Raw genomic sequence first — 25,000 nt, forward strand, 5'->3', positions numbered from 1 at the left:
ATTCTAGATGTGAGCTGCTAGGGTTGACTGCAGCCAAAAATGTTAGAGGTTTATATTATTGCTCTCTAACTTTTCTCTGTCTCTGTCTCTCTCTCTTCTCTCTCTCTCTGTCTCTCTCACACTCTTTGTCTCTCTCTCTCTCAATTCAATTCAAGGGGATTTATTGGCATGGGAAACACATGTTAACATTACCAAAGCAAGTGAAGTAGATAATATACAAAAGTGAAATAAAGAATAAAGATGAACAGTAAACTGTCACGTCCTGACCATAGAAAGCTGTTATTTTCTATGGTAGAGTAGGTCAGGGCGTGACAGGGGGGTTTCTAGTTGAGTTTTTCTATGTTGTCATGTTCTAGTTTTGTATTTTTATGTTGGGTTTTGTTTGGGATGATCTCCAATAAGAGGCAGCTGGTCATCGTTGTCTCTAATTGAAGATCATACTTAAGTAGCCCCACGCATCAGGCCTCCAGTGTGCCTGCCCAGTCCGGGGTGTCATGTTCCTGCTTCCCGCACTCGCCCTGAGGTGCGTGTTACTAGTCTGGCGCCACCTATGCCAGCCCCACGCATCAGGCCTCCAGTGCGCATTTCCCAGTCCAGAGCTTCCGGCGACAGTTCCCAGTCCGGAGCTTCCGGCGACAGTTTGCCGTCCGGAACCTCCTGAGACGGCCTGCAGTCCGTAACCTCCTGAGACGGCCTGCAGTCCGGACCCTCCAGTGGCGGTCTGCAGTCCAGAACCTCCAGCGGCGGTCGGCAGTCCAGAAGCTCTGGTGATGATCCACGGTCCAGGTCCTTTGGCGACGATCCAGGGTCCGGTGACACAAAAGCGGAGGGATCAGCGGGTGGAGCGGGGGTTACGCCCCAAACCGGAGCCGCCTCCTCTGCTGGAGGATCCGTGGGATAAGAAGGTTCTGCGTATTGCACCAGAGCCGCCATAGACATTTGTCACCCTCCCTAACCCTCCCTTTGTTTTTTTTGTTTAGGTGCGTTCGGAGTCCACACCTTTGGGAGGGGTACTGTCACGTCCTGACCATAGAAAGCTGTTATTTTCTATGGTAGAGTAGGTCAGGGCGTGACAGGGGGTTTTTCTAGTTTAGTTTTTCTATGTTGTCATGTTCTAGTTTTGTATTTCTATGTTGGGTTTTGTTTGGGATGATCTCCAATTAGAGGCAGCTGGTCATCGTTGTCTCTAATTGGAGATCATACTTAAGTAGGGTTTTTTTCCACCTGGGTTTGTGGGAGATTGTCTTTGAGTTAGTGTATGTTTCACCTCTACGTCACAGTTTGTTGTTTTGTTATTCAGTTTATTTATATGTATTGCATAATTTCACAGTTCAATAAAAATGTGGAACGATAATCACGCTGCACTTTGGTCTGCTCCTTCCTACGACAACCGTGACAGTAAACATTACATTCACAGAAGTTCCAAAAAAATAAAGACATTACAAATATCATATTATGTATATATACAGTGTTGTAACGACGTCCAAATGGTTAAAGTACAAAAGGGAAAATAAATCAACATAAATATGGGTTGTATTTACAATGGTGTTTGTTCTTCACTGGTTGACCTTTTATTGTGGCAACAGGTCACAAATCTTTCTGCTGTGATGCACACTGTGGTATTTCACCCAATAGATATGGGAGTTTATCAAAATCGAGTTTGTTTTCTAATTCTTTGTGGATCTGTGTAATCTGAGGGAAATATGTGTCTCCAATATGGTCATACATTTGGCAGGAGGTTAGGAAGTGCAGCTCAGATTCCACCTCATTTTGTGGGCAGTGTGCACATAGCCTGTCTTCTCTTGAGAGCCAGGTCTGCCTACGGTGGCCTTTCTCAATAGCAAGGCTCTGCTCACTGAGTCTGTACATAGTCAAAGCTTTCCTTAAGTTTGGGTCAGTCACAGTGGTCAGGTATTCTGCCACTGTGTACTCTCTGTTTAGGGACAAATAGCATTCTTGTTTTCTCTGTTGTTTTGTTAATTCTTTCCAATGTGTCAAGTAATTATCTTTTTGTTTTCTCATGATTTGGTTGTGTCTAATTCTGTTGCTGTCCTTGGGCTCTGTGGGGTCTGTTTCTGTGGGGTCTCTCTCTCTCTTTATCACACTCTTTCTCCCTCTCTCTCTCTCTCTCTGTCTCTCTCAATTCAATTCAAAGGGCTTATTGGCATAGGAAAATCTCTCTCTCTCCCCCCCATCTGGTGTGCAGGTGTTACCAATGATGTATGTTAACCCTGGATTGTCGATGCTATGTATTGGCCATTGAGAGGCTTTGAAGCCACCGGTCAGCCATATTGCCACTCCCCAGTAGGATCAGTCCTCCATAAGAATGAATGGAATTCTACAGTATTCTGATAAAACATTTTAAGGACAAAATTACATGTATTTAGGTAACATTAGTATCTCCATAAAAATTATACTTTAAAATATATACTTTAATATATATATAAAAATATATAAAATAATAATATATATTTAAAATATATATATATTTGTATGTTCAGCTCACATAATATAATTTACAAGTATGCTTTAATGTGTCTGTAAAAGAATAGATGTGGAAAAAACGAATGTATACATTAATAAATTAATTTCTATCGATTCCAAAATATTTTTTTTAACACCTGTGGGGGAGTTCCAAGATGGAGGCACTGCGGCTTTAATACAACGCCCCCTATCGGACATCTAGTGTATATATAAATCATTGGGTGTTACCTGACAGGTTTTCCACTGGATGGATATACCATCTGGAATGCAGATCTCAAGGTTTGAAATACTTCAGCATCGTAGCCTTGGAAGGCTAGGACTCTCTATACAAGCAAATAAACGTAACCTTGGCAGCTGGCACTCTCTCTCCAAATGTGTTTTGGGGAACGTAAACAATAAAAAATATATTCTGTTGACGTTTATGATTTGGGAATTCTTAAATAATTCGTGAGTTTGATATAAAAAATAATATATAGTCATAGCCTATGTTGACATATCTTTGGAAGTAATTCGCCGGTGAATGCCACTTCGGCCAACCAAGAAAGAGGGCATCAGTTTACAATGCCAATGCCCGTCTGTCAGTAAGATAAACCGTTTTTTTATATTCCATGTAAAACGCAACTCCGCATTTAAGACTGGCTATCCTGATTCCTGGCACTGTTATAACAGAAAAGTCACGTGTCAAAAAGTTGTAATTATGTGTTCTCTTAAAAACAGAATGTGTAGGTTAAATGTGAGTCGGGAGGCAGGAGCCCGAGCTCCCGATAAAGACCAGGACTTTTATTGGCCCATAGAACCGATAGTTCAAATAGCAGCCCGGATCTGCCGAGTCCGTGTCACCCCATGATTGCATTTCAAAAGGAGGCCGTGGACAATAGCAGGCTAACACCTCAATAAAACCCTCGCGATTGACTGCAAACAACTCCTTTGCTGTTTTGGGAACGGCGAGGAAGAGGGGAGAGGGAGGGGATCGGTCGGCCTGCCTGACTGGCCGTCGGAGGGGGATCCTGCATCAGAGGGAGAATAGAGAAGCTATGGGGTATTGGACAAGCCATCTCTAGTCTACACCTCATCTAACTACAAAACGGAACTAACACTCAATTGTCGAGAAAAATCTGACTGACAATTGAGCGCAACGAATTTTTATTTGGAAACATCAAGTTTGTTAAAAGGTCCCCTATCTAATAGTTGAACTGATACAAAAGCACATTGAAGAGTACAGATACAGTTATCAGCGTTGCCTCTAAAGTGCACTAATTCTAAGTTTACACTGGGAATTCAAAATGTGAACATGTTTCATCATCTACCGCCACCGGCCTATCACTCATTAGCTCTGGTCCAGCGCATTCGTGCGCGTTCCTTAACTAACCGTTGGTGAAATAAATGGTCACTAACGCGCTGAACCAGAGCCTATATCCCAATCCCACCACGTGACTTGCTTACCTATCTGCATGACGCGTCCGAACACGGATGCATTATCCACCGTGCTACAGTTCCACCGCCGCTGTCTGAACTGGTATTGACACTCATTGATGCCCGTCTTGGCGCCCTCGCCTATGTAGACCATGTGGTCCTGGTAGAGCTGGCACAGCTTCCTCTGGCCCTGGGAGAGGCCCGTCAGCTGGCTGCACAGAGGCTGCGCCCCGATGATGTACATCTCCGGTCTCTGGATAGGGTTCATCGCTAACGACCTGCATGCACGGATGGGAAATAGGAGGTTGGTAGTTATATACAGTGTTGAGAAAATAAACGTTTATTATAGTGTCTGGATGAGGCGTAAATAGCAAGTATTTTAGCCTATAGAGCTTCAGTCAAAGACTCGCCGTTTCAATATGTCGTTTAAAGCGATACAATTGGCAATAATGGCAAATGTGCATTCATTAAATACGAAAATAATACATATAAAGGAAAACATATATAGTCTATTCTACTGTGGAAATAAAGACAGGTACTAATCGAATGAAATAATGAAATAATGATGTGCTGTATCGATGTCAGATGATGAGGAACATGATTGGAATGTTCTCCGTCAGAGTGGAACGTTTGGCAGCAAGCTCTCCGCACAAGGTCAAGATGCGGTGTTCCACTCTGTGGACTTCCCCTGTTTCCCCCCATTCCACAAACAGCTTGGCCATTTGTGCGTAGCATGGGTAAATATTGTGACAAAGTCACCACATTTGTTCTCCCACTGGTCTCCTCCACGACACAACAGAACACACGTCACCACAACACAAGACAACACAAGAACGCTCTCTCAAACCCCAATAGCTGTCAATTAATGAATCAATTGCGCATGAACTAATAAGTACGCAACGATATAGAAACTGAACAGAGTTAATTTGACATGAAAAAGTTCAACTTACAACCAGGAGTTGGCGTCCACCAGTAGTTGCGAGCTGCATGCGATGAGAGCGACCGCCAGCAGTAAGTGTTGCTGGGCGCTGCTGCACGGTCTCCGGCTAGTCCTGGTCTCCATGACCCCTTGTGCCACCATCACCGCCAACAAACACCCAAACGGGAAAGAAGTGCCCCTCTGTGAAAAAGACGGATCAAAAACAACCTCTGTAATCCGCTGCGGGGTTCCAGACTGGGTTCACAGAGATGACGATGCCGAGACTACCAACAGTCAATATCCGATTCCGTGGAGATAAGGTGTCCTGCGCATTGTCCCCATGACTTTATTGACTTGTAGCTTTGTCTAAACTCTGTTAGGAACGCCTAATCCTAATTCCCAGTCGTGCGTAAAATGTGTACAAGGAAGAAAACCTGATTTGACGCATTAGGAACTATAGGCTAAGATGCGTTTAGTAAGGAGACAGAGCCATCAGATGTGCGTTCTGATGACGACTAAAGTTCCATTAAAAAACAGTCCATGAAAAGTTTAGATGACGTGGAAAATCCGATAAGATACACAGGTCTCACAGTGGTATTCCCCAGAAGATTAAAAACACAAGGCTATTTATGAAAACATTTGAGCAAGTGTTCATTCCTTGCCTCGATCTGATCTACTTTGTAAATTTACACTCTAAACACTGACTGACTCTCCTCATCCCTCTCTCCCCCTCTTCTCCTCCCCCTCCTCCACCCTTGTTTTACGGGCCAAGGGGAGGGGCGGACGCCTGCGGGGAACACCGTTCATGTCAAATCAAATTGTATTTGTCACATGAGCCGAATACAACATGTGTAGACCTTACCGTGAAATACTTACTTACAAGCCCTTAACCAACAATGCAGTTTTAAGAAAATAATGTTTAAGAAAATATTTACGAAACAAACTAAAGTAGTAAAAAAAGCAACACAATAAAGTAACAATTACGAGGCTATGGTACGGGGTACCGGTACCGAGTCAATGTGCGGGGTTACAGGTTAGTAATGAGGTTATATACAGGGGGTACCGGTACCGAGTCAATGTGCGGGGGTACAGGTTAGTCGAGGTAATTGAGGTAATATGTACATGTAGGTGGGGGTAACATAACTATGCATAGATAATAAACAACGAGTAGCAGCAGTGTAAAAGAAAAAGGGGGGGGGGGGGTCATTGCGCAAGGCGGAGACCACCGGAGTGTCATAGCAAAACATGGGAACACACCAAATGGGGGGAGAGAGAAAGAAGTGCATTTAGAGAAACCATTGAATTGAAATTGAGAGAGAGGCAACAGTGTATGTAGCAAACAGTCATTTATGTGACTCAGACCTGATTCTGCATAAGTTGCGCACTAAAGAGCAACATCTCATCAGCAAAGTCCTTCCAGGTGTGTACAATGAGCATTCTGCTCTTACTGGAATACCAGAGGAACACAATTTAAACAAATCCAATAAGGATTTTTAAGCACTATTAAAATAATCGTAATATAATTGTCATTTATTTTTTATTGGTTGAAAAAAAAGAAATGACATGACACCAATACAAACACGTATTTAAACTGTGTGTGAGTACACTTTATTATATTTGAGTACCAGGAGTCCTCACAACAATAGCAAACCTTTTACCGGTCCTCACTTGTAAAAAGGCTTAGGGGTTAGGTTTAGGGTTAAGGTTAAGGTTAGGTTTAGGGGTTAGGGAAAATAGGATTTTGAATGGGAATTAATTGTTGGTACCCAGAAAGTCCTCACAAGTTAGTAAGACATACCTGTGTGTGTGTGTGTGTGTGTGTGTGTGTGTGTGCCGTGCGTGCGTGCAAGAGAGCGATTAATGGAGTCAACGTTTTGGAAAATTTCACAATTCCATCAAAGTTCATGTGCGTTAAATCACCCTTTTACTTCGACTTGATGATTTGTTTGAATAAACGTGAGTGCTTCGAAAACCTTAATCCTCCTTTGGATAAGAAAATAAAGCCGGCCACACATTGAGCTCTGAAGACTAGCTCCTCTAAAGAAAAGGCGTGTTGAAGCGAGCTTTCCTTATTTCAAATGTTCGCAAAGACAAAGTAAAACGCCATGCTGGAATGGGTACCTTTGATCTAAAGTCCTACCACTTTCTAAAGTCGCCCAATTCAGAGTCCTTGATAATAAAATAGTCCATAGCCTAACTACTACAAATACGGCTTTAGGGATATTTTGAACCATATGCGCATAGCTACACACGTTTGCGTATTGTTCCAGGCGGCATCACATCCGGCCGTGATTGGGAGTCCCATAGGGCGGCGCACAATTGGCCCAGCGTCGTCCGGGTTTTTGCCGGTGTATGCTGTCATTGTAAATAAGAATTTGTTATTAACTGACTTGCCTAGTCTAAATAAAGGTTAAATAAAATAAAACATTTTTATGAGGAGCAATAAAAGAATCGAATTCAGTAACAACCGAGAAAAAAAACATCAAACTCGCAAAGGGAAACTTTTACTTTGGGCTGTGTACAAATATAACATAGGTTATGACTTTCGAATACTATCTTTAAAAAAATAGAAACATTCCTATTTATGTTCACAGAAAACGAAATAAACGAAGAGTATTTTTCGATCTGCTCATGGCACTTGCAGGACTCATAGGGGTCCAGCCAAGCAGGTTAACCAACTATTTCCCCAGGTCTTCCGTTTCTGTTTACTGGGCTCCGTTCCACAGACCCGACCAGACAGTCAGTGGACATGTATAGGGCCTTGACTGGCGCGAGAGACGCCACTCGATTTCCGACCGGTCTCTGCATGAGAATGCCACTGTCGTCGCGCCTTTCATCTTTCCCCAAACCCCTAGGCCTACACACCAACCATCAACTTTTCACGCGCCCGCCGTCGCCTTCCATCCTAGACCGCCCCCCCCGTAAAGTGTCTTGACTGCCTGCAATATACATCCAATGCTTGTGTTATAGTGTCATGTTGTTTGAATGTGTAATACTCGAGCAACAGGTATTACATTAGTTTCCCTGTGCTTTCCCTTTGACGTTGGTTTCAGTGGAGAAAAATGAATGAATGAATGAACGTTTTTGGGTCACCTCATAGGAAACCTAATTCTCAATGTCTTTCAAATTCACTTAAGATGATAAATTCTCTCAGAATGACTATTAGTGTTTCACCTACACAATCACATCTCAGACCTGACACCTCTCTCTATCGGTTGCATTTGTTTGCAGGACTATATGACCAGACAGTCAAAAAAGCCTGATAATAAATCATTATTTATTGAAGGCAATTTTATAATGAAGCAATATTCCTGTTTTGGGGCAAACAGCTGGTTAAATTGAGAAGGTAAACATTTCCCTGTTTATCTAACAGTCACCACAATCAGTCCCGAATCCCAGCATAGAATACAACAGCAGAGTAGGCTATTATAGAGGCTAACCACTGTCCTCCAGTGGCTGGATATATTAATTACATCTAGGCTGATGGAGAAAAACCTGACGCTATAGAGATCAAGTAGGTTATATTACATTAAAACGAGTGTGATATTGATGAATTGATCAGGCCTATTGCATGTACATTTTTTATCTAGAGGATTGACTGTGATTTACTGGCAGGACAAATTGAAGTTAATGTTATCTATCATTTATTAGCAGTGTGAACTGTGAAGATCAGAATATGCAGCACCTAATTGTTTTATACATAAATGATGAAGTAAGTGATGAACTATTGACGTTTCTAAGTAATGAGTCTGGGTGTTTGATACCAAAGGATGCCACAATCGATCTGAAACGATGAGCACTGTAGTAGCTCTGCTGTTCGTCCTCTGCAGCTGTGCCCCTGACGGACAGCTTCAGCACAGTGACAACCCTAAAACTGACAACACCGTACAGGTCTACCAAGATGGGGACGAGGGCCATGATGAAGACGTTCCCATGAACAACCATCTGACTGAAACAGCCGTCGTGGAAGCCAGGCTGAGGGTCAGCGAGAGCCAGGTGGAGGAACAGAGAGTCCTACTCCAGGAGCTGAGAGCCATTGTGGCTCAACAGAGCACCAAACTGAATGAGATGGGAGCCACCATGGAGGAACAGAGAGTCCTACTCCAGGAGCTGAGAGCCATTGTGGCTCAACAGAGCACCAAACTGAATGAGATGGGAGCCAACATGGAGGAACAGAGAGTCCTACTCCAGGAGCTGAGAGACATTGTGGCTCAACAGAGCACCAAACTGAATGAGATGGGAGCCACCATGGAGGAACAGAGAGTCCTACTCCAGGAGCTGAGAGCCATTGTGGCTCAACAGAGCACCAAACTGAATGAGATGGGAGCCAACATGGAGGAACAGAGAGTCCTACTCCAGGAGCTGAGAGACATTGTGGCTCAACAGAGCACCAAACTGAATGAGATGGGAGCCAACATGGAGGAACAGAGAGTCCTACTCCAGGAGCTGAGAGACATTGTGGCTCAACAGAGCACCAAACTGAATGAGATGGGAGCCACCGTGGAGGAACTGAAGAGAGAGAACAGAGAGAGACCGAAGGTGGCCTTCTCAGCCTCGCTGTCTGAATCCAAAGGACCAAATAGTGATGATGGCATCCTGGTCTACAAACATGTCTTCAACAATATTGGTGAGGCTTACAGTCCAGTGACAGGTATCTTCAGAGCACCGGTTAATGGAGTCTACTACTTCACATACACTGCCTTTACAACCTCCAGCAAGAAGAGAAGAGTGTCGCTGTATAAGACTTCTAATGGAGACTGTGACCGATGGTGATGAAACAGATGGAGAGGACAAGGAGGTTCCAATGGAGTCACACTGAGTTGGAAGAAGGAGATACAGTCTGTAGTCATCCTGCAGCAGGACACCATGTCTCACCACACCACCTTCACAGGCGTTCTGCTCTTCTCTTAGAAAACAGGTTGTTCTTCTGTTTCTGCTTCTATGACATGCAGTAGTACTCTGGGACCACATGAGAGGAAATACATGATAAACATGACTTATTGGTCTTCAGTTACATTCTTCTTCTTTCTCAGATCTGCCCGTTTCTAGGGCAGTATTGTCAGGTTTGATGGCCTACTATATTACTGCACAACTGATTGTGAAAACTAGACATTGAGAACAATATGAAAATCCAACGTTTCTGATTATAGAGAACACAATGTGACATCTGAACACAACGGTCCCCTTTGTCAAAGTATCTGCTCTCATCTATTTCCCAACAATAAAATACATCTAACAATTTAATTGTCATTATTTGAAATAATAGCAGTAAATATCACATCAGATTGTAGTATGCTATGGTCTCTTCTTGCAGAAGTGAAAACATATTTTGCAGTGGTCTCTATATCACACATCTTTTAGAAGACATGAACTGCTGTGAATGAATCATGGACTAATTCAAGCTCAAGGCACTGTGTTATATACATTCCTTACATAGTATCATACCCCGTTCAGACCTACAGTACATACCAATGTGCTTTTACAGTAATAACCTGCTATTCCTTATAGCTTCCACATGGGGGCGCACTTCAGCACAAACCGCACATCAAGCTCCAAGGCATGAAAAATACATTTTCTCCTGAACTCTATGCAATAGCTATCTAGCCAGGCGCAATGTCAGTGTAATGTGCCTCGATCACACCTGCAGCGTCTTTGTGTTTTGGTCCATCAGAATTACATTCATTTACAATGGAATGCTGTGCTGGCCATGCAGCATTGAGTTGCAGTCAGTTGCAGTGTGTTCCGTGTTCTGTGTTCTGTGTTCTGTGTTCTGTGGTGCATCAAACTGTATGACTAGACCTGACAGAAATAGCAGCAAAAGGTGAATGTTTTGTTTTCCACATATCCAGTAAAAAATTGAATTGCATAATGAAAAAGCATTTTTGCAATGACGTTGTTGGTCAGATCCAGGCATTCCACTTCTTATGGTAGCCACACCCTGTTTGTGAGGAACATTAAGAACAACAAACTGGTCCCCTGGTTTCATCTTAACACTTGACAATGATGTGTCCAAAATGACACCATATTCCCTATCAGTGGAGGCTCCTCAGAGGAGGAAGGGGAGGACCCTCCTCCTCAGTGAATTTCATTTAAAAACAAATTGTAAAACATAAAAAAATTATCCTTTTTAGATAAAACTATACTATACTATATAAAACTACACGTCACCAAATAATTGATTAAAACACACTATTTTGTAATGAAGGTCTACAGTAGCCTCAGCAACACTCTGTAGGGTAGCACCATGTTGTAGCCGGAGGACAGCTAGCTTCCCTCCTCCTCTGGGAACCTTTAACTTCAATACAAAACCAAGGAGGCTCATGGTTCTCACCCCTTTCCATAGACTTACACAGTAATTATGACAACTTCCAGAGGACATCCTCCTACCTATTAGAGCTCTTGTAGCATGAACTGACATGTTGTCTACCCAATCAAAGGATCAGAGAATGAATCTAGTACTGAAAGCATGAGCTACAGCTAGCTAGCACTGCAGTGCATCAAATGTGGTGAGTAGTTGACTCAAAGAGAGAGAAAGACAATAGTTGAACAGCTTTGAACAAATGAATTTCTTCCAAAATGAAGGAGAAGCAAGAGAGCGGGAGAAAGAAAGAGAGAGAGAGAGATTGTCATTTTTTTTCATTTTCACTTACTTAGTTAGCAAATGAAGCTAGCTAGTTTAGCCTACTGAAACACCCTGCTCAAACAGAGGGATGCTATGTTAGCTAGCTGGCTATGACTATCCAACACAACACTGGAACTCTTCCATGTCAAGGTAAGCTTTTGGTTTTACTAATTTATTGCCACTGGGGCCCACTTACTGACTGTACACTGTAACATTACTACACGATTATAGAGGGTTTACTAACGCGTTAGTTCTGTTAACTATGCTGACTAGGACATTACTTTTACTAATATGGTGACAACGATGTAGGCTGTGTGTAGCGGTTTGCCGGTCACATACAGCTGAGGTGTTGTGCATTGAAGTCCACAAGCCAAAGGACAAGGTGAGAGGAGGAGAGCGCATAGATAGATGAGAGAAGGAATACAACGGCATTTGGAACACACAGACTCTCTGACGTTCTAAGCAGAGAGGAGAGGAGAGGAGAGGAGAGGAGAGGAGAGGGAGGGGAGGGGAGGGGAGGGGAGGGGAGAGGAGAGGAGGGGAGGGGAGGGGAGGGGAGGAGGGGAGGGGAGGGGAGAGGAGAGGAGAGGAGAGGAGAGGAGAGGAGAGGAGAGGAGAGGAGAGGAGAGGAGAGGAGAGGAGAGGATCCACATGGATTGGCTGTGACCTGTGATACATATATAACAATCATCCACTGGAGGAGTTTCTACATCAGCAGCAGGAAGGACTTGTTGGTCCACCAGTGTTGACAGTGTCTTTGGCTTTGTGGCATTGCTACAGGACATCACAGTGACCGTCAAAGGGACATAAAGAGCCTTTGATTTCTATACATTCAGTGGTCTGCCAGCTATGTGCCAGCAGTATTATTGTACAGTCAATGGAGGAAATGCTTGGGTGGCATCCTATGGAAAAGATCTATGTGCCTCTGAGGGCCCAGTGGGTATTTGGCTTCCGGAATGCCAGCCAGGGCCCCAATGACTGACAGGGGTCCAGAACATTCTGATCTAGAACATTCTATTTCAGTAGCGTCTAGCAGGTCCTCATGTCTCAGTGTATGAGATGGAAGACCTATATCAATCCAGCAAATATTCAAATTCACTCAAATGAACCAATCAATAAAAAGAGTGGTATAGAGCCTAGCTATGAACACAGCTCTTGGGCAAAACGCCATCCTAACTGTGAAATGTGTGCTTTCACACAGAGAGACAGTGCTTGGAGACAAACACAGCATAGACGGAGACATAGTCTCACAGTCAACAGAGATCTGCTGTAGGCTACCTCCAGGGCTGGATCTCCAGTCTAGTGCTACGCTATGCTACCTCCAGGGCTGGATCTCCAGTCTAGTGCTACGCTATGCTACCTCCAGGGCTGGATCTCCAGTCTAGTGCTACGCTATGCTACCTCCAGGGCTGGATCTCCAGTCTAGTGCTACGCTATGCTACCTCCAGGGCTGAATCTCCAGTCTAGTGCTACGCTATGCTACCTCCAGGGCTGGATCTCCAGTCTAGTGCTACGCTATGCTACATCCAGGGCTGGATCTCCAGTCTAGTGCTATGCTATGCTAACTCCAGGGCTGGATCTCCAGTCTAGTGCTACTCTATGCTACCTCCAGGGCTGGATCTCCAGCCTAGTGCTATGCTATGCTACCTCCAGGGCTGGATCTCCAGTCTAGTGCTACTCTATGCTACCTCCAGGGCTGGATCTCCAGTCTAGTGCTATGCTATGCTACCTCCAGGGCTGGATCTCCAGTCTAGTGCTACGCTATGCTACCTCCAGGGCTGGATCTCCAGTCTAGTGCTACTCTATGCTACCTCCAGGGCTGGATCTCCAGTCTAGTGCTACGCTATGCTACCTCCAGGGCTGGAGCGAGTAGTCGCACTTCGCTTCGCTCCACAGGTAATATTAAATTTCATTACATTACATTGGTTTGATTTGTTTGATCTGAGCGATTTTTCTTAGCTAGCTACATAGCCGTCTTTGTATCAAAGATAATTGTGTAGTTTAGAGTAATTAGAGTAATTATCGAGGTTAGCTAGCCAGCTATTTTCGTCCTCCTAACGTAGTCAACACTGCTAGCTAGCCAACTAGCCAACTTCTACCGACTAGCAGCACTGTAGAAACTATTACATTACAACATTACAATGGAACGACTTGATTAGTGTGGTGTTAGCTAGTACATAGTTGTCTTTGCTGTCTTTGTATCTAAGATAATTGTGTAGTTTAGAGTAATTATCGAGGTTAGCTAGCCAGCCGCGCCGCGACGCCGTTGTCCAGACTCCAGACTTAGTCAACACACCTAGTCATCATCAAACCCACTGCTAGCTAGCCAACCGTTACCGACTAGCAGCGCTGTAGAAACTAATACATTACAACGGAACGATTTGACTAGTGCACTAGCTAGCTACATAGTTGTCTTTGTCATAGCTTGATAATTGTGTAGTTTAGAGTAATTATCGAGGTTAGCTAGCCAGCTATTTTCGTCCCCCGCGACACCATTTTTCCAAACCTAGCCAACTATCACTGACGAGCAGCATTGTAGAAACTAAATACATTACAAAGGAACGTCTTGATTAGTGCTATGTTAGCTAGCTACATAGTTGCTTTTGTATCATGATAAGGTGTAGTACTGAAACTATCGAGGTTACCTAGCCAGCTACACGTTCAAACAAAGTCTACTTCACCAGCCAGCAGTTCTGTATCATTTTCGTCATTTGTCAATAAGATTTTTGCAACGTAAGCTTAACTTTCTGAACATTCGAGACGTGTAGTCCACTTGTCATTCCAATCTCCTTTGCATTAGCGTAGCCTCTTCTGTAGCTTGTCAACTATGTGTCTGTCTATCCCTGTTCTCTCCCCTCTGCACAGGCCATACAAACGCTTCACACCGCGTGGCCGCTGCCACTCTAACCTGGTGGTCCCAGCGCGCACGACCCACGTGGAGTTCCAGGTCTCCGGCAGCCTCTGGAACTGCCGGTCTGCGGCCAACAAGGCTGAGTTCATCTCAGCCTATGCCACCCTCCAGTCCCTCGACTTCCTGGCGCTGACGGAAACATGGATTACCACAGATAACACTGCTACTCCTACTGCTCTCTCCTCGTCTGCCCACGTGTTCTCGCATACCCCGAGAGCATCTGGCCAGCGGGGTGGTGGCTCTGGAATCCTGATCTCTCCCAAGTGGACATTCTCTCTTTCTCCCCTGCCCCATCTGTCTATCTCCTCATTTGCATTCCATGCTGTCACAGTTACCAGCCCTTTCAAGCTTAACATCCTTATCATTTATCGCCCTCCAGGTTCCCTTGGAGAGTTCATCAATGAGCTTGACGCCTTGATAAGTTCCTTTCCTGAGGATGGCTCACCTCTCACAGTTCTGGGTGACTTTAACCTCCCCACGTCTACCTTTGACTCATTCCTCTCTGCCTCCCTCTTTCCACTCCTCTCCTCTTTTGACCTCACCCTCTCACCTTCCCCCCCTACTCACAAGGCAGGCAATACGCTTGACCTCATCTTTACTAGATGCTGTTCTTCCACTAATCTCATTGCAACTCCCCTCCAAGTCTCCGACCACTACCTTGTATCCTTTTCCCTCTCGCTCTCATCCAACACTTCTCACTCTGCCCCTACTCAGATGGTATTGCGCCGTCCCAACCTTCGCTCTCTCTCTCCCGCTACTCTCTCCTCTTCCATCCTATCATCTCTTCCCTCTGCTCAAACCTTCTCCAACCTATCTCCTGATTCTGCCTCCTCAACCCTTCTCTCCTCCCTTTCTGCATCCTTTGATTTTCTCTGTCCCCTATCCTCCAGGCCGGCTCGGTCCTCCCCTCCTGCTCCGTGGCTCAACGACTCACTGCGAGCTCACAGAACAGGGCTCCGGGCAGCCGAGCGGAAATGGAGGAAAACTCGCCTCCCTGCGGACCTGGCATTCTTTCACTCCCTCCTCTCTACATTTTCCTCTTCTGTCTCTGCTGCTAAAGCCACTTTCTACCACTCTAAATTCCAAGCATCTGCCTCTAACCCTAGGAAGCTCTTTGCCACCTTCTCCTCCCTCCTGAATCCTCCTCGCCCCCCCTCCCTCTCTGCGGATGACTTCGTCAACCATTTTGAAAAGAAGGTTGACGACATCCGATCCTCATTTGCTAAGTCAAACGACACTGCTGGTCCTGCTCACACTGCCCTACCCTGTGCTTTGACCTCTTTCTCCCCTCTCTCTCCAGATGAAATCTCGCGTCTTGTGACGGCCGGCCGCCCAACAACCTGCCCACTTGACCCTATCCCCTCCTCTCTTCTCCAGACCATTTCCGGAGACCTTCTCCCTTACCTCACCTCGCTCATCAACTCATCCTTGACCGCTGGCTACGTCCCTTCCGTCTTCAAGAGAGCGAGAGTTGCACCCCTTCTGAAAAAACCTACAATCGATCCCTCCGATGTCAACAACTACAGACCAGTATCCCGTCTTTCTTTTCTCTCCAAAACTCTTGAACGTGCCGTCCTTGGCCAGCTCTCCTGCTATCTCTCTCAGAATGACCTTCTTGATCCAAATCAGTCAGGTTTCAAGACTGGTCATTCAACTGAGACTGCTCTTCTCTGTGTCACGGAGGCTCTCCGCACTGCTAAAGCTAACTCTCTCTCCTCTGCTCTCATCCTCCTAGACCTATCTGCTGCCTTTGATACGGTGAACCATCAGATCCTCCTCTCCACCCTCTCCGAGTTGGGCATCTCCGGCGCGGCCCACGCTTGGATTGCGTCCTACCTGACAGGTCGCTCCTACCAGGTGGCGTGGCGAGAATCTGTCTCCGCACCACGTGCTCTCACCACTGGTGTCCCCCAGGGCTCTGTTCTAGGCCCTCTCCTATTCTCGCTATACACCAAGTCACTTGGCTCTGTCATATCCTTACATGGTCTCTCCTATCATTGCTATGCAGACGACACACAATTAATCTTCTCCTTTCCCCCTTCTGATAACCAGGTGGCTTTTCGCATCTCTGCATGTCTGGCAGACATATCAGTGTGGATGACGGATCACCACCTCAAGCTGAACCTCGGCAAGACGGAGCTGCTCTTCCTCCCAGGGAAGGACTGCCCGTTCCATGATCTCGCCATCACGGTTGACAACTCCCTTGTGTCCTCCTCCCAGAGTGCTAAGAACCTTGGCGTGACCCTGGACAACACCCTGTCGTTCTCCACTAACATCAAGGCGGTGACCCGATCCTGTAGGTTCATGCTCTACAACATTCGCAGAGTACGACCCTGCCTCACACAGGAAGCGGCGCAGGTCCTAATCCAGGCACTTGTCATCTCCCGTCTGGATTACTGCAACTCGCTGTTGGCTGGGCTCCCTGCCTGTGCCATTAAACCCCTACAACTCATCCAGAACGCCGCAGCTCGTCTGGTGTTCAACCTTCCCAAGTTCTCTCACGTCACCCCGCTCCTCCGCTCTCTCCACTGGCTTCCAGTTGAAGCTCGCATCCGCTACAAGACCATGGTGCTTGCCTACGGAGCTGTGAGGGGAACGGCACCTCCGTACCTTCTGGCTCTGATCAGGCCCTACACCCAAACAAGGGCACTGCGTTCATCCACCACTGGCCTGCTCGCCTCCCTACCTCTGAGGAAGCACAGTTCCCGCTCAGCCCAGTCAAAACTGTTCGCTGCTCTGGCACCCCAATGGTGGAACAAGCTCCCTCACGACGCCAGGGCAGCGGAGTCAATCACCACCTTCCATAGACACCTGAAACCCCACCTCTTTAAGGAATACCTAGGATAGGATAAAGTAATCCTTCTAACCCCCCCCCCCCTTAAAAGATTTAGATGCACTATTGTAAAGTTGTTGTTCCACTGGATATCATAAGGTGAATGCACCAATTTGTAAGTCGCTCTGGATAAGAGCATCTGCTAAATGACTTAAATGTAAATGTAAATGTAATCTCCAGTCTAGTGCTACGCTATGCTACATCCAGGGCTGGATCTCCAGTCTAGTGCTACGCTATGCTACATCCAGGGCTGGATCTCCAGTCTAGTGCTACGCTATGCTACATCTCAGCCAGAGAGCCAGACAGAGGAGAGCCCATGAAGGAGAGGTGGTACCCAGGGGAGGGAGGCCTGGCAGCGGGGTGAGCAGCATACCAGCTCAGCCTCTCCCTGGAGGCTATCTCTGGAGCCCAGAGCTCATTCTGTATAACGAGCTGTATACTGTCTCAAACATACTGGGGGATAAGAGGGGTTTCAGACATACAGGCAATCTGCAACACAGACATTGTATAGTTATGTCACTCTCTCTGGTTTTCCCTTTCTCCTACTCATTCATGCTTCTCTATTTCTCTCTCTCTCTCCCTCTCACTCTCTGTCTCTCCCCCTCTCTCTGTGTCTCTGTCTCTCTCTCTCTCTCCCTCTCTGTCTCTCTCCCTCTCTCTCCCCTCTCTCTGTGTCTCTGTCTCTCTCTCCCTCTCCCTCTCTGTCTCTCTCCCTCTCTCCCCCTCTCTCTGTGTCTCTGTCTCTCTCTCCCTCTCCCTCTCTGTCTCTCCCCCCTCTCTCTGTGTCTCTGTCTCTCTCCCTCTCTCCTTCTCTGTCTCTCTCCCTCTCTCCCCCCTCTCTCTGTGTCTCTGTCTCTCTCTCTCTCTCTCTCTCTGTTCCTCTCAATTCAATTTAAGGGCTTTATTGGCATTGGAAACATATGTTAACATTGACAAAGCAAGTGAAGTGGATAATAAACAAAAGTGAAATAAACAATAAAAATGTACTGTTAACATTACACTCACAAAATGTAAAAAAAAAATACATTTCAAATGTCTCCCCCCCCCTGCACATGCACACAAACACAGCGGCAAATAAAAAAGCAAATCAAATGAAACACAAAGCAACAGCTAACTGCAGCTGAGTATTTCCAGCCGTTAACTCTCCCCCTCCTTCCCTAACACCCCAAACCCCCGTGGCACTGTCCCTGGGGGGGGGGGAAACTCATGGACCGTGTGTGTGTGAGGGGCGTCTGTAGGGAGGGCCTGGGGGGTGGGGTGTTAAGGCGGTCCAGCTGTGTGTCCCAGGATGCTTTGCAGCGGTGGTAAGGAGGGGGAGGAAGGGAGGGAGGGAGAGAGAGAGAGGGAGGGAGAGACAGAGAGAAGGAGAGAGACAAGAAGCGTGCTGTGAGATCAATGGTTCGGCAGCTCTGACAGATCTCTGTGGTGAGGTGTCTGACTGCCTGCCTGCTGTATATCATTACTGTATCTATAGTCTACTGCTGTATATCATTACTGTATCTATAGTCTACTGCTGTATATCATTACTGTATCTATAGTCTACTGCTGTATATCATTACTGTATCTATAGTCTACTGCTGCTGTATATCATTACTGTATCTATAGTCTACTGCTGTATATCATTACTGTATCTAGAGTCTACTGCTGTATATCATTACTGTATCTATAGTCTACTGCTGTATATCATTACTGTACCTATAGTCTACTGCTGTATATCATTACTGTACCTATAGTCTACTGCTGTATATCATTACTGTACCTATAGTCTACTGCTGTATATCATTACTGTATCTATAGTCTACTGCTGTATATCATTACTGTATCTATAGTCTACTGCTGTATATCATTACTGTATCTATAGTCTACTGCTGTATATCATTACTGTACCTATAGTCTACTGCTGCTGTATATCATTACTGTACCTATAGTCTACTGCTGTATATCATTACTGTACCTATAGTCTACTGCTGCTGTATATCATTACTGTACCTATAGTCTACTGCTGTATATCATTACTGTATCTATAGTCTACTGCTGTGTATATCATTACTGTATCTATAGTCTACTGCTGTATATCATTACTGTACCTATAGTCTACTGCTGTATATCATTACTGTACCTATAGTCTACTGCTGTATATCATTACTGTACCTATAGTCTACTGCTGTATATCATTACTGTATCTATAGTCTACTGCTGTATATCATTACTGTACCTATAGTCTACTGCTGCTGTATATCATTACTGTATCTATAGTCTACTGCTGTATATCATTACTGTATCTATAGTCTACTGCTGTATATCATTACTGTATCTATAGTCTACTGCTGCTGTATATCATTACTGTACCTATAGTCTACTGCTGCTGTATATCATTACTGTATCTATAGTCTACTGCTGTATATCATTACTGTATCTATAGTCTACTGCTGCTGTATATCATTACTGTATCTATAGTCTACTGCTGCTGTATATCATTACTGTATCTATAGTCTACTGCTGTATATCATTACTGTATCTATAGTCTACTGCTGTATATCATTACTGTATCTATAGTCTACTGCTGCTGTATATCATTACTGTATCTATAGTCTACTGCTGTATATCATTACTGTATCTATAGTCTACTGCTGCTGTATATCATTACTGTATCTATAGTCTACTGCTGCTGTATATCATTACTGTACCTATAGTCTACTGCTGTATATCATTACTGTATCTATAGTCTACTGCTGTATATCATTACTGTATCTATAGTCTACTGCTGTATATCATTACTGTATCTATAGTCTACTGCTGCTGTATATCATTACTGTACCTATAGTCTACTGCTGTATATCATTACTGTATCTATAGTCTACTGCTGCTGTATATCATTACTGTATCTATAGTCTACTGCTGTATATCATTACTGTATCTATAGTCTACTGCTGTATATCATTACTGTACCTATAGTCTACTGCTGTATATCATTACTGTATCTATAGTCTACTGCTGCTGTATATCATTACTGTACCTATAGTCTACTGCTGCTGTATATCATTACTGTATCTATAGTCTACTGCTGTATATCATTACTGTATCTATAGTCTACTGCTGCTGTATATCATTACTGTATCTATAGTCTACTGCTGTATATCATTACTGTACCTATAGTCTACTGCTGTATATCATTACTGTATCTATAGTCTACTGCTGTATATCATTACTGTATCTATAGTCTACTGCTGTATATCATTACTGTATCTATAGTCTACTGCTGTATATCATTACTGTATCTATAGTCTACTGCTGCTGTATATCATTACTGTATCTATAGTCTACTGCTGTATATCATTACTGTACCTATAGTCTACTGCTGCTGTATATCATTACTGTACCTATAGTCTGCTGCTGCTTATATCATTACTGTATCTATAGTCTACTGCTGTATATCATTACTGTATCTATAGTCTACTGCTGTATATCATTACTGTATCTATAGTCTACTGCTGTATATCATTACTGTATCTATAGTCTACTGCTGCTATATCATTACTGTATCTATAGTCTACTGCTGCTATATCATTACTGTACCTATAGTCTACTGCTGCTGTATATCATTACTGTACCTATAGTCTACTGCTGTATATCATTACTGTATCTATAGTCTACTGCTGTATATCATTACTGTATCTATAGTCTACTGCTGTATATCATTACTGTACCTATAGTCTACTGCTGTATATCATTACTGTACCTATAGTCTACTGCTGTATATCATTACTGTATCTATAGTCTACTGCTGCTGTATATCATTACTGTATCTATAGTCTACTGCTGTATATCATTACTGTATCTATAGTCTACTGCTGCTGTATATCATTACTGTACCTATAGTCTACTGCTGCTGTATATCATTACTGTACCTATAGTCTACTGCTGTATATCATTACTGTACCTATAGTCTACTGCTGCTGTATATCATTACTGTACCTATAGTCTACTGCTGCTGTATATCTCTCCCTATCTATCTGCCTGCCTGTCTGCCTGCCTGCCTGACTGCCTGCTTGCCTGCCTGCCTGCCTGCCTGCCTGCCTGCTTGCCTGCCTGCCTGCCTGCCTGTCTGTACATCTGTCTGTCTGCCTGCCTGCCTGTGTCTGTACATCTGTCTGCCTGCCTGCCTGCCTGCCTGCCTGCCTGCCTGCCTGCCTGCCTGCCTGTCTGTCTGTCTGTCTGTCTGTCTGTCTGTCTGTCTGTCTGTCTGTCTGTCTGCCTGTATATCTGTCTGTCTGCCTGTCTGCCTGCCTGTCTGTCTGTCTGTCTGTCTGTCTGTCTGTCTGTCTGTCTGTCTGTCTGTCTGTCTGTCTGTCTGTCTGTCTGTCTGTCTGTCTGTCTGTCTGTCTGTCTGTCTGTCTGTCTGTCTGTCTGTCTGTCTGTCTGTCTGTCTGTCTGTCTGTCTGTCTGTCTGTCTGTCTGTCTGTCTGCCTGTCTGTCTGCCTGTCTGTCTGCCTGCTTGCCAGTCTGTCTCTCTGCTTGCCTGCCTGTCTACTTGTCTGTCTGCCTGTCTGGTGGTTGTAGAATTTAACATCTCTTTTCTGGAGTTTTATAATGATCAGGTATTGTCCTAATTCTGCTCTGCATGCATTATTTGGTGTTTTACGTTGTACGCAGGGGATGTTTTTGGTTAATTATACATGTAGAGTCTCATTTGGTGTTTGTCCCAACATTCTTGGTTGGTGAGCGGACCCCAGACCTCACAACCATAAAGGGCAACGGGTTCTATAACTGATTGAAGTATTTTTGGCCAGATCCTAATTGGTATGTCGAATTGTATGTTCCTTTTGATGGCGTAGAAGGCCCTTCTTGCCTTGTTTCTCAGATGGTTCACAGCTTTGTGGAAGTTACCTGTGGCGCTGATGTTTAGGTCAAGGTATGTATAGTTTTTTGTGCTGTAGGGCAACGGTGTCTAGATGGAATTTGTGGTATTTGTGGTTCTGGCAACTGGACCTTTTTTGGAACACCATTATTCTTGTCTTACTGAGATATACTGTCAGGGCCCAGGTCTGGCAGAATCTGTGCAGAAGATCTAGGTGCTGCTGTAGGCCCTCCTTGGTCGGGGACAGAAGCATCAGATCATTAGCAAACCGTAGACATTTGACTTCAGATTCTAGTAGGATGAGGCCGGGTGCTGCAGACTGTTCTAGTGCCCTCGCCAATTCGTTGATATATATGTTATATAGGGTGTGACTTAAGCTGTAGCCCTGTGGAAAGAAATGTGTTTTTTGCCAATTTCAACCGCAGACTTGTTGTTTGTGTTCATGGATTTTATAATATTGTATGTTTTTTCCCCAACACCACTTTCCATACATTTGTACAGCAGACCCTCATGCCAAATTGAGTCAAATGCTTTTTTTATATAAAAAAAAATCATGAGAAGACTTTGCCTTTGTTTTGGTTCGTTTGTTTGTCAATTAGGGTGTGCAGGGTGAATACGTGGTCTGTCATACGGTAATTTGGTAAAAAGACAATTTGACATTTGCTCAGTACATTGTTTTCACTGAGGAAGTGCACTGGTCTGCTGTTAATGATAATGCAGATGATTTTCCCAAGGTTGCTGTTGACGCATATCCAACGATAGTTATTGGAATCAAATCTATCTCTACTTTTGTGGATTGGGGTGATCAATCCTTGGTTCCAAATATTGGGGAAGATGCCAGAGCTGATGTTAAAAGGTTGAAGTATAGCCAATTGGAATTTGTGGTCTGATAACATCAACAGCACAGGCCTTTTTTGGGTTGGAGAGTTTGTATTTAGTTCATTTAATGTAATTTGGGAATCCAGTGGGTTATGGTAGTCTCTCTCTCTCTTTGCTTCCTGCCTCTACCTCCCTCTCTCTCCCCCTGCCTCTTCCTCCCTCTCTCTCCCCTGCCTCTTTCTCCCTCTCTCTCCCCCTGCCTCTTCCTCCCTCTCTCTCCCCCTGCCTCTTCCTCCCTCTCTCTCCCTCTGCCTCTTCCTCCCTCTCTCTCCCCCTGCCTCTTCCTCCCTCTCTCTCCCCTGCCTCTTTCTCCCTCTCTCTCCCCCTGCCTCTACCTCCCTCTCTCTCCCCTGCCTCTTCCTCCCTCTCTCTCCTTCCTCATTGTTTCTCTCCTCCCTTCCTATTATTTTCTATGCCTCTTTCCCTTCCTGCTCTTCCTGCTCTCTTCCTCCTCCCTCTGTTTTCTCTCTCTCTATATACTCTTTTCTCTTTAGCTGGCTGTAGATGAGTCATGCAAGTGGTGCTGTGAGGTGGCAGCACCTCCCTCGCTCTCCCTTTCCGTTTCCCTCCCTCCATGCCTCCCTCCCTCCCTCCCTCCCAGCCAAACCCATATGGCTTTCTCCGTCTTTCTCACTGACTGCACAGGAAACCATAAACAGGCCGTTCTGGCCCCACATCCCTCCCTGTCAGTGTGTAGTGTATGTGTTAGTAGTGTCATAGGGCTGGAGATAGTGAACACACAGTAGGGCACACAGCTATAAAACAAGAGCTACTAAACAGTGGTCTGAACTCAGCAGTTGATGGGGAGGTTGAAGGTGTGTGTCCTGAGACAGAGAAGACTAGAGAACTATCCCTGTCTGTCCTGAGACAGAGAAGACTAGAGAACTGTCCCTGTGTGTCCTGAGACAGAGAAGACTAGAGAACTGTCCCTGTCTGTCCTGAGACAGAGAAGAGTAGAGAACTGTCCCTGTCTGTCCTGAGACAGAGAAGACTAGAGAACTGTCCCTGTCTGTCCTGAGACAGAGAAGACTAGAGAACTGTCCCTGTCTGTCCTGAGACAGAGAAGACTAGAGAACTGTCCCTGTCCGTCCTGAGACAGAGAAGACTAGAGAACTGTCCCTGTCTGTCCTGAGACAGAGAAGACTAGAGAACTGTCCCTGTGTGTCCTGAGACAGAGAAGACTAGAGAACTGTCCCAGTGTGTCCTGAGACAGAGAAGACTAGAGAACTGTCCCTGTGTGTCCTGAGACAGAGAAGACTAGAGAACTGTCCCTGTGTGTCCTGAGACAGAGAAGACTAGAGAACTGTCCCTGTGTGTCCTGAGACAGAGAAGACTAGAGAACTGTCCCTGTGTGTCCTGAGACAGAGAAGACTAGAGAACTGTCCCTGTGTGTCCTGAGACAGAGAAGACTAGAGAACTGTCCCTGTCTGTCCTGAGACAGAGAAGAGTAGAGAACTGTCCCTGTCTGTCCTGAGACAGAGAAGACTAGAGAACTGTCCCTGTGTGTCCTGAGACAGAGAAGACTAGAGAACTGTCCCTGTCTGTCCTGAGACAGAGAAGACTAGAGAACTGTCCCTGTGTGTCCTGAGACAGAGAAGACTAGAGAACTGTCCCTGTGTGTCCTGAGACAGAGAAGACTAGAGAACTGTCCCTGTCTGTCCTGAGACAGAGAAGACTAGAGAACTGTCCCTGTGTGTCCTGAGACAGAGAAGACTAGAGAACTGTCTCTGTGTCCTGAGACAGAGAAGACTAGAGAACTGTCCCTGTGTGTCCTGAGACAGAGAAGACTAGAGAACTGTCCCTGTGTGTCCTGAGACAGAGAAGACTAGAGAACTGTCTCTGTGTCCTGAGACAGAGAAGACTAGAGAACTGTCCCTGTGTGTCCTGAGACAGAGAAGACTAGAGAACTGTCCCTGTGTGTCCTGACACAGAGAAGACTAGAGAACTGTCTCTGTGTCCTGAGACAGAGAAGACTAGAGAACTGTCCCTGTGTGTCCTGAGACAGAGAAGACTAGAGAACTGTCCCTGTGTGTCCTGACACAGAGAAGAGTAGAGAACTGTCCCTGTCTGTCCTGAGACAG

At 45.1% G+C, this 25,000-nt stretch overlaps 2 protein-coding genes across 2 annotated transcripts in view; one reads left to right on the plus strand and one right to left on the minus strand.

Annotated features, from left to right (window-relative positions):
- The window catches only part of LOC106609811 (protein Wnt-5b), a 93,874-nt gene that overhangs the window by 28,455 nt on the left and 40,419 nt on the right, over positions 1 to 25,000 (minus strand). The window contains exons 2-3 of the mRNA XM_045722533.1: positions 4,848 to 5,017; positions 3,928 to 4,175 (exon numbers count right to left, since the gene is read on the minus strand). Coding sequence (XP_045578489.1) covers positions 3,928 to 4,175; positions 4,848 to 4,978 — 379 coding nt within the window. The 5' untranslated portion in view covers positions 4,979 to 5,017. The remainder of the gene's footprint in view (positions 1 to 3,927; positions 4,176 to 4,847; positions 5,018 to 25,000) is intronic.
- LOC123743841 (uncharacterized) lies at positions 8,609 to 9,589 on the plus strand. The gene is made up of 2 exons (XM_045722535.1): positions 8,609 to 8,935; positions 9,272 to 9,589. The coding sequence occupies exons 1-2, from the start codon at positions 8,609 to 8,611 to the stop codon at positions 9,587 to 9,589; spliced, it is 645 nt and encodes a 214-aa protein (XP_045578491.1).

The sequence above is a fragment of the Salmo salar genome, chromosome ssa07 (genome assembly GCF_905237065.1).
Source record: "Salmo salar chromosome ssa07, Ssal_v3.1, whole genome shotgun sequence".
Lineage (NCBI taxonomy): Eukaryota > Metazoa > Chordata > Actinopteri > Salmoniformes > Salmonidae > Salmo > Salmo salar.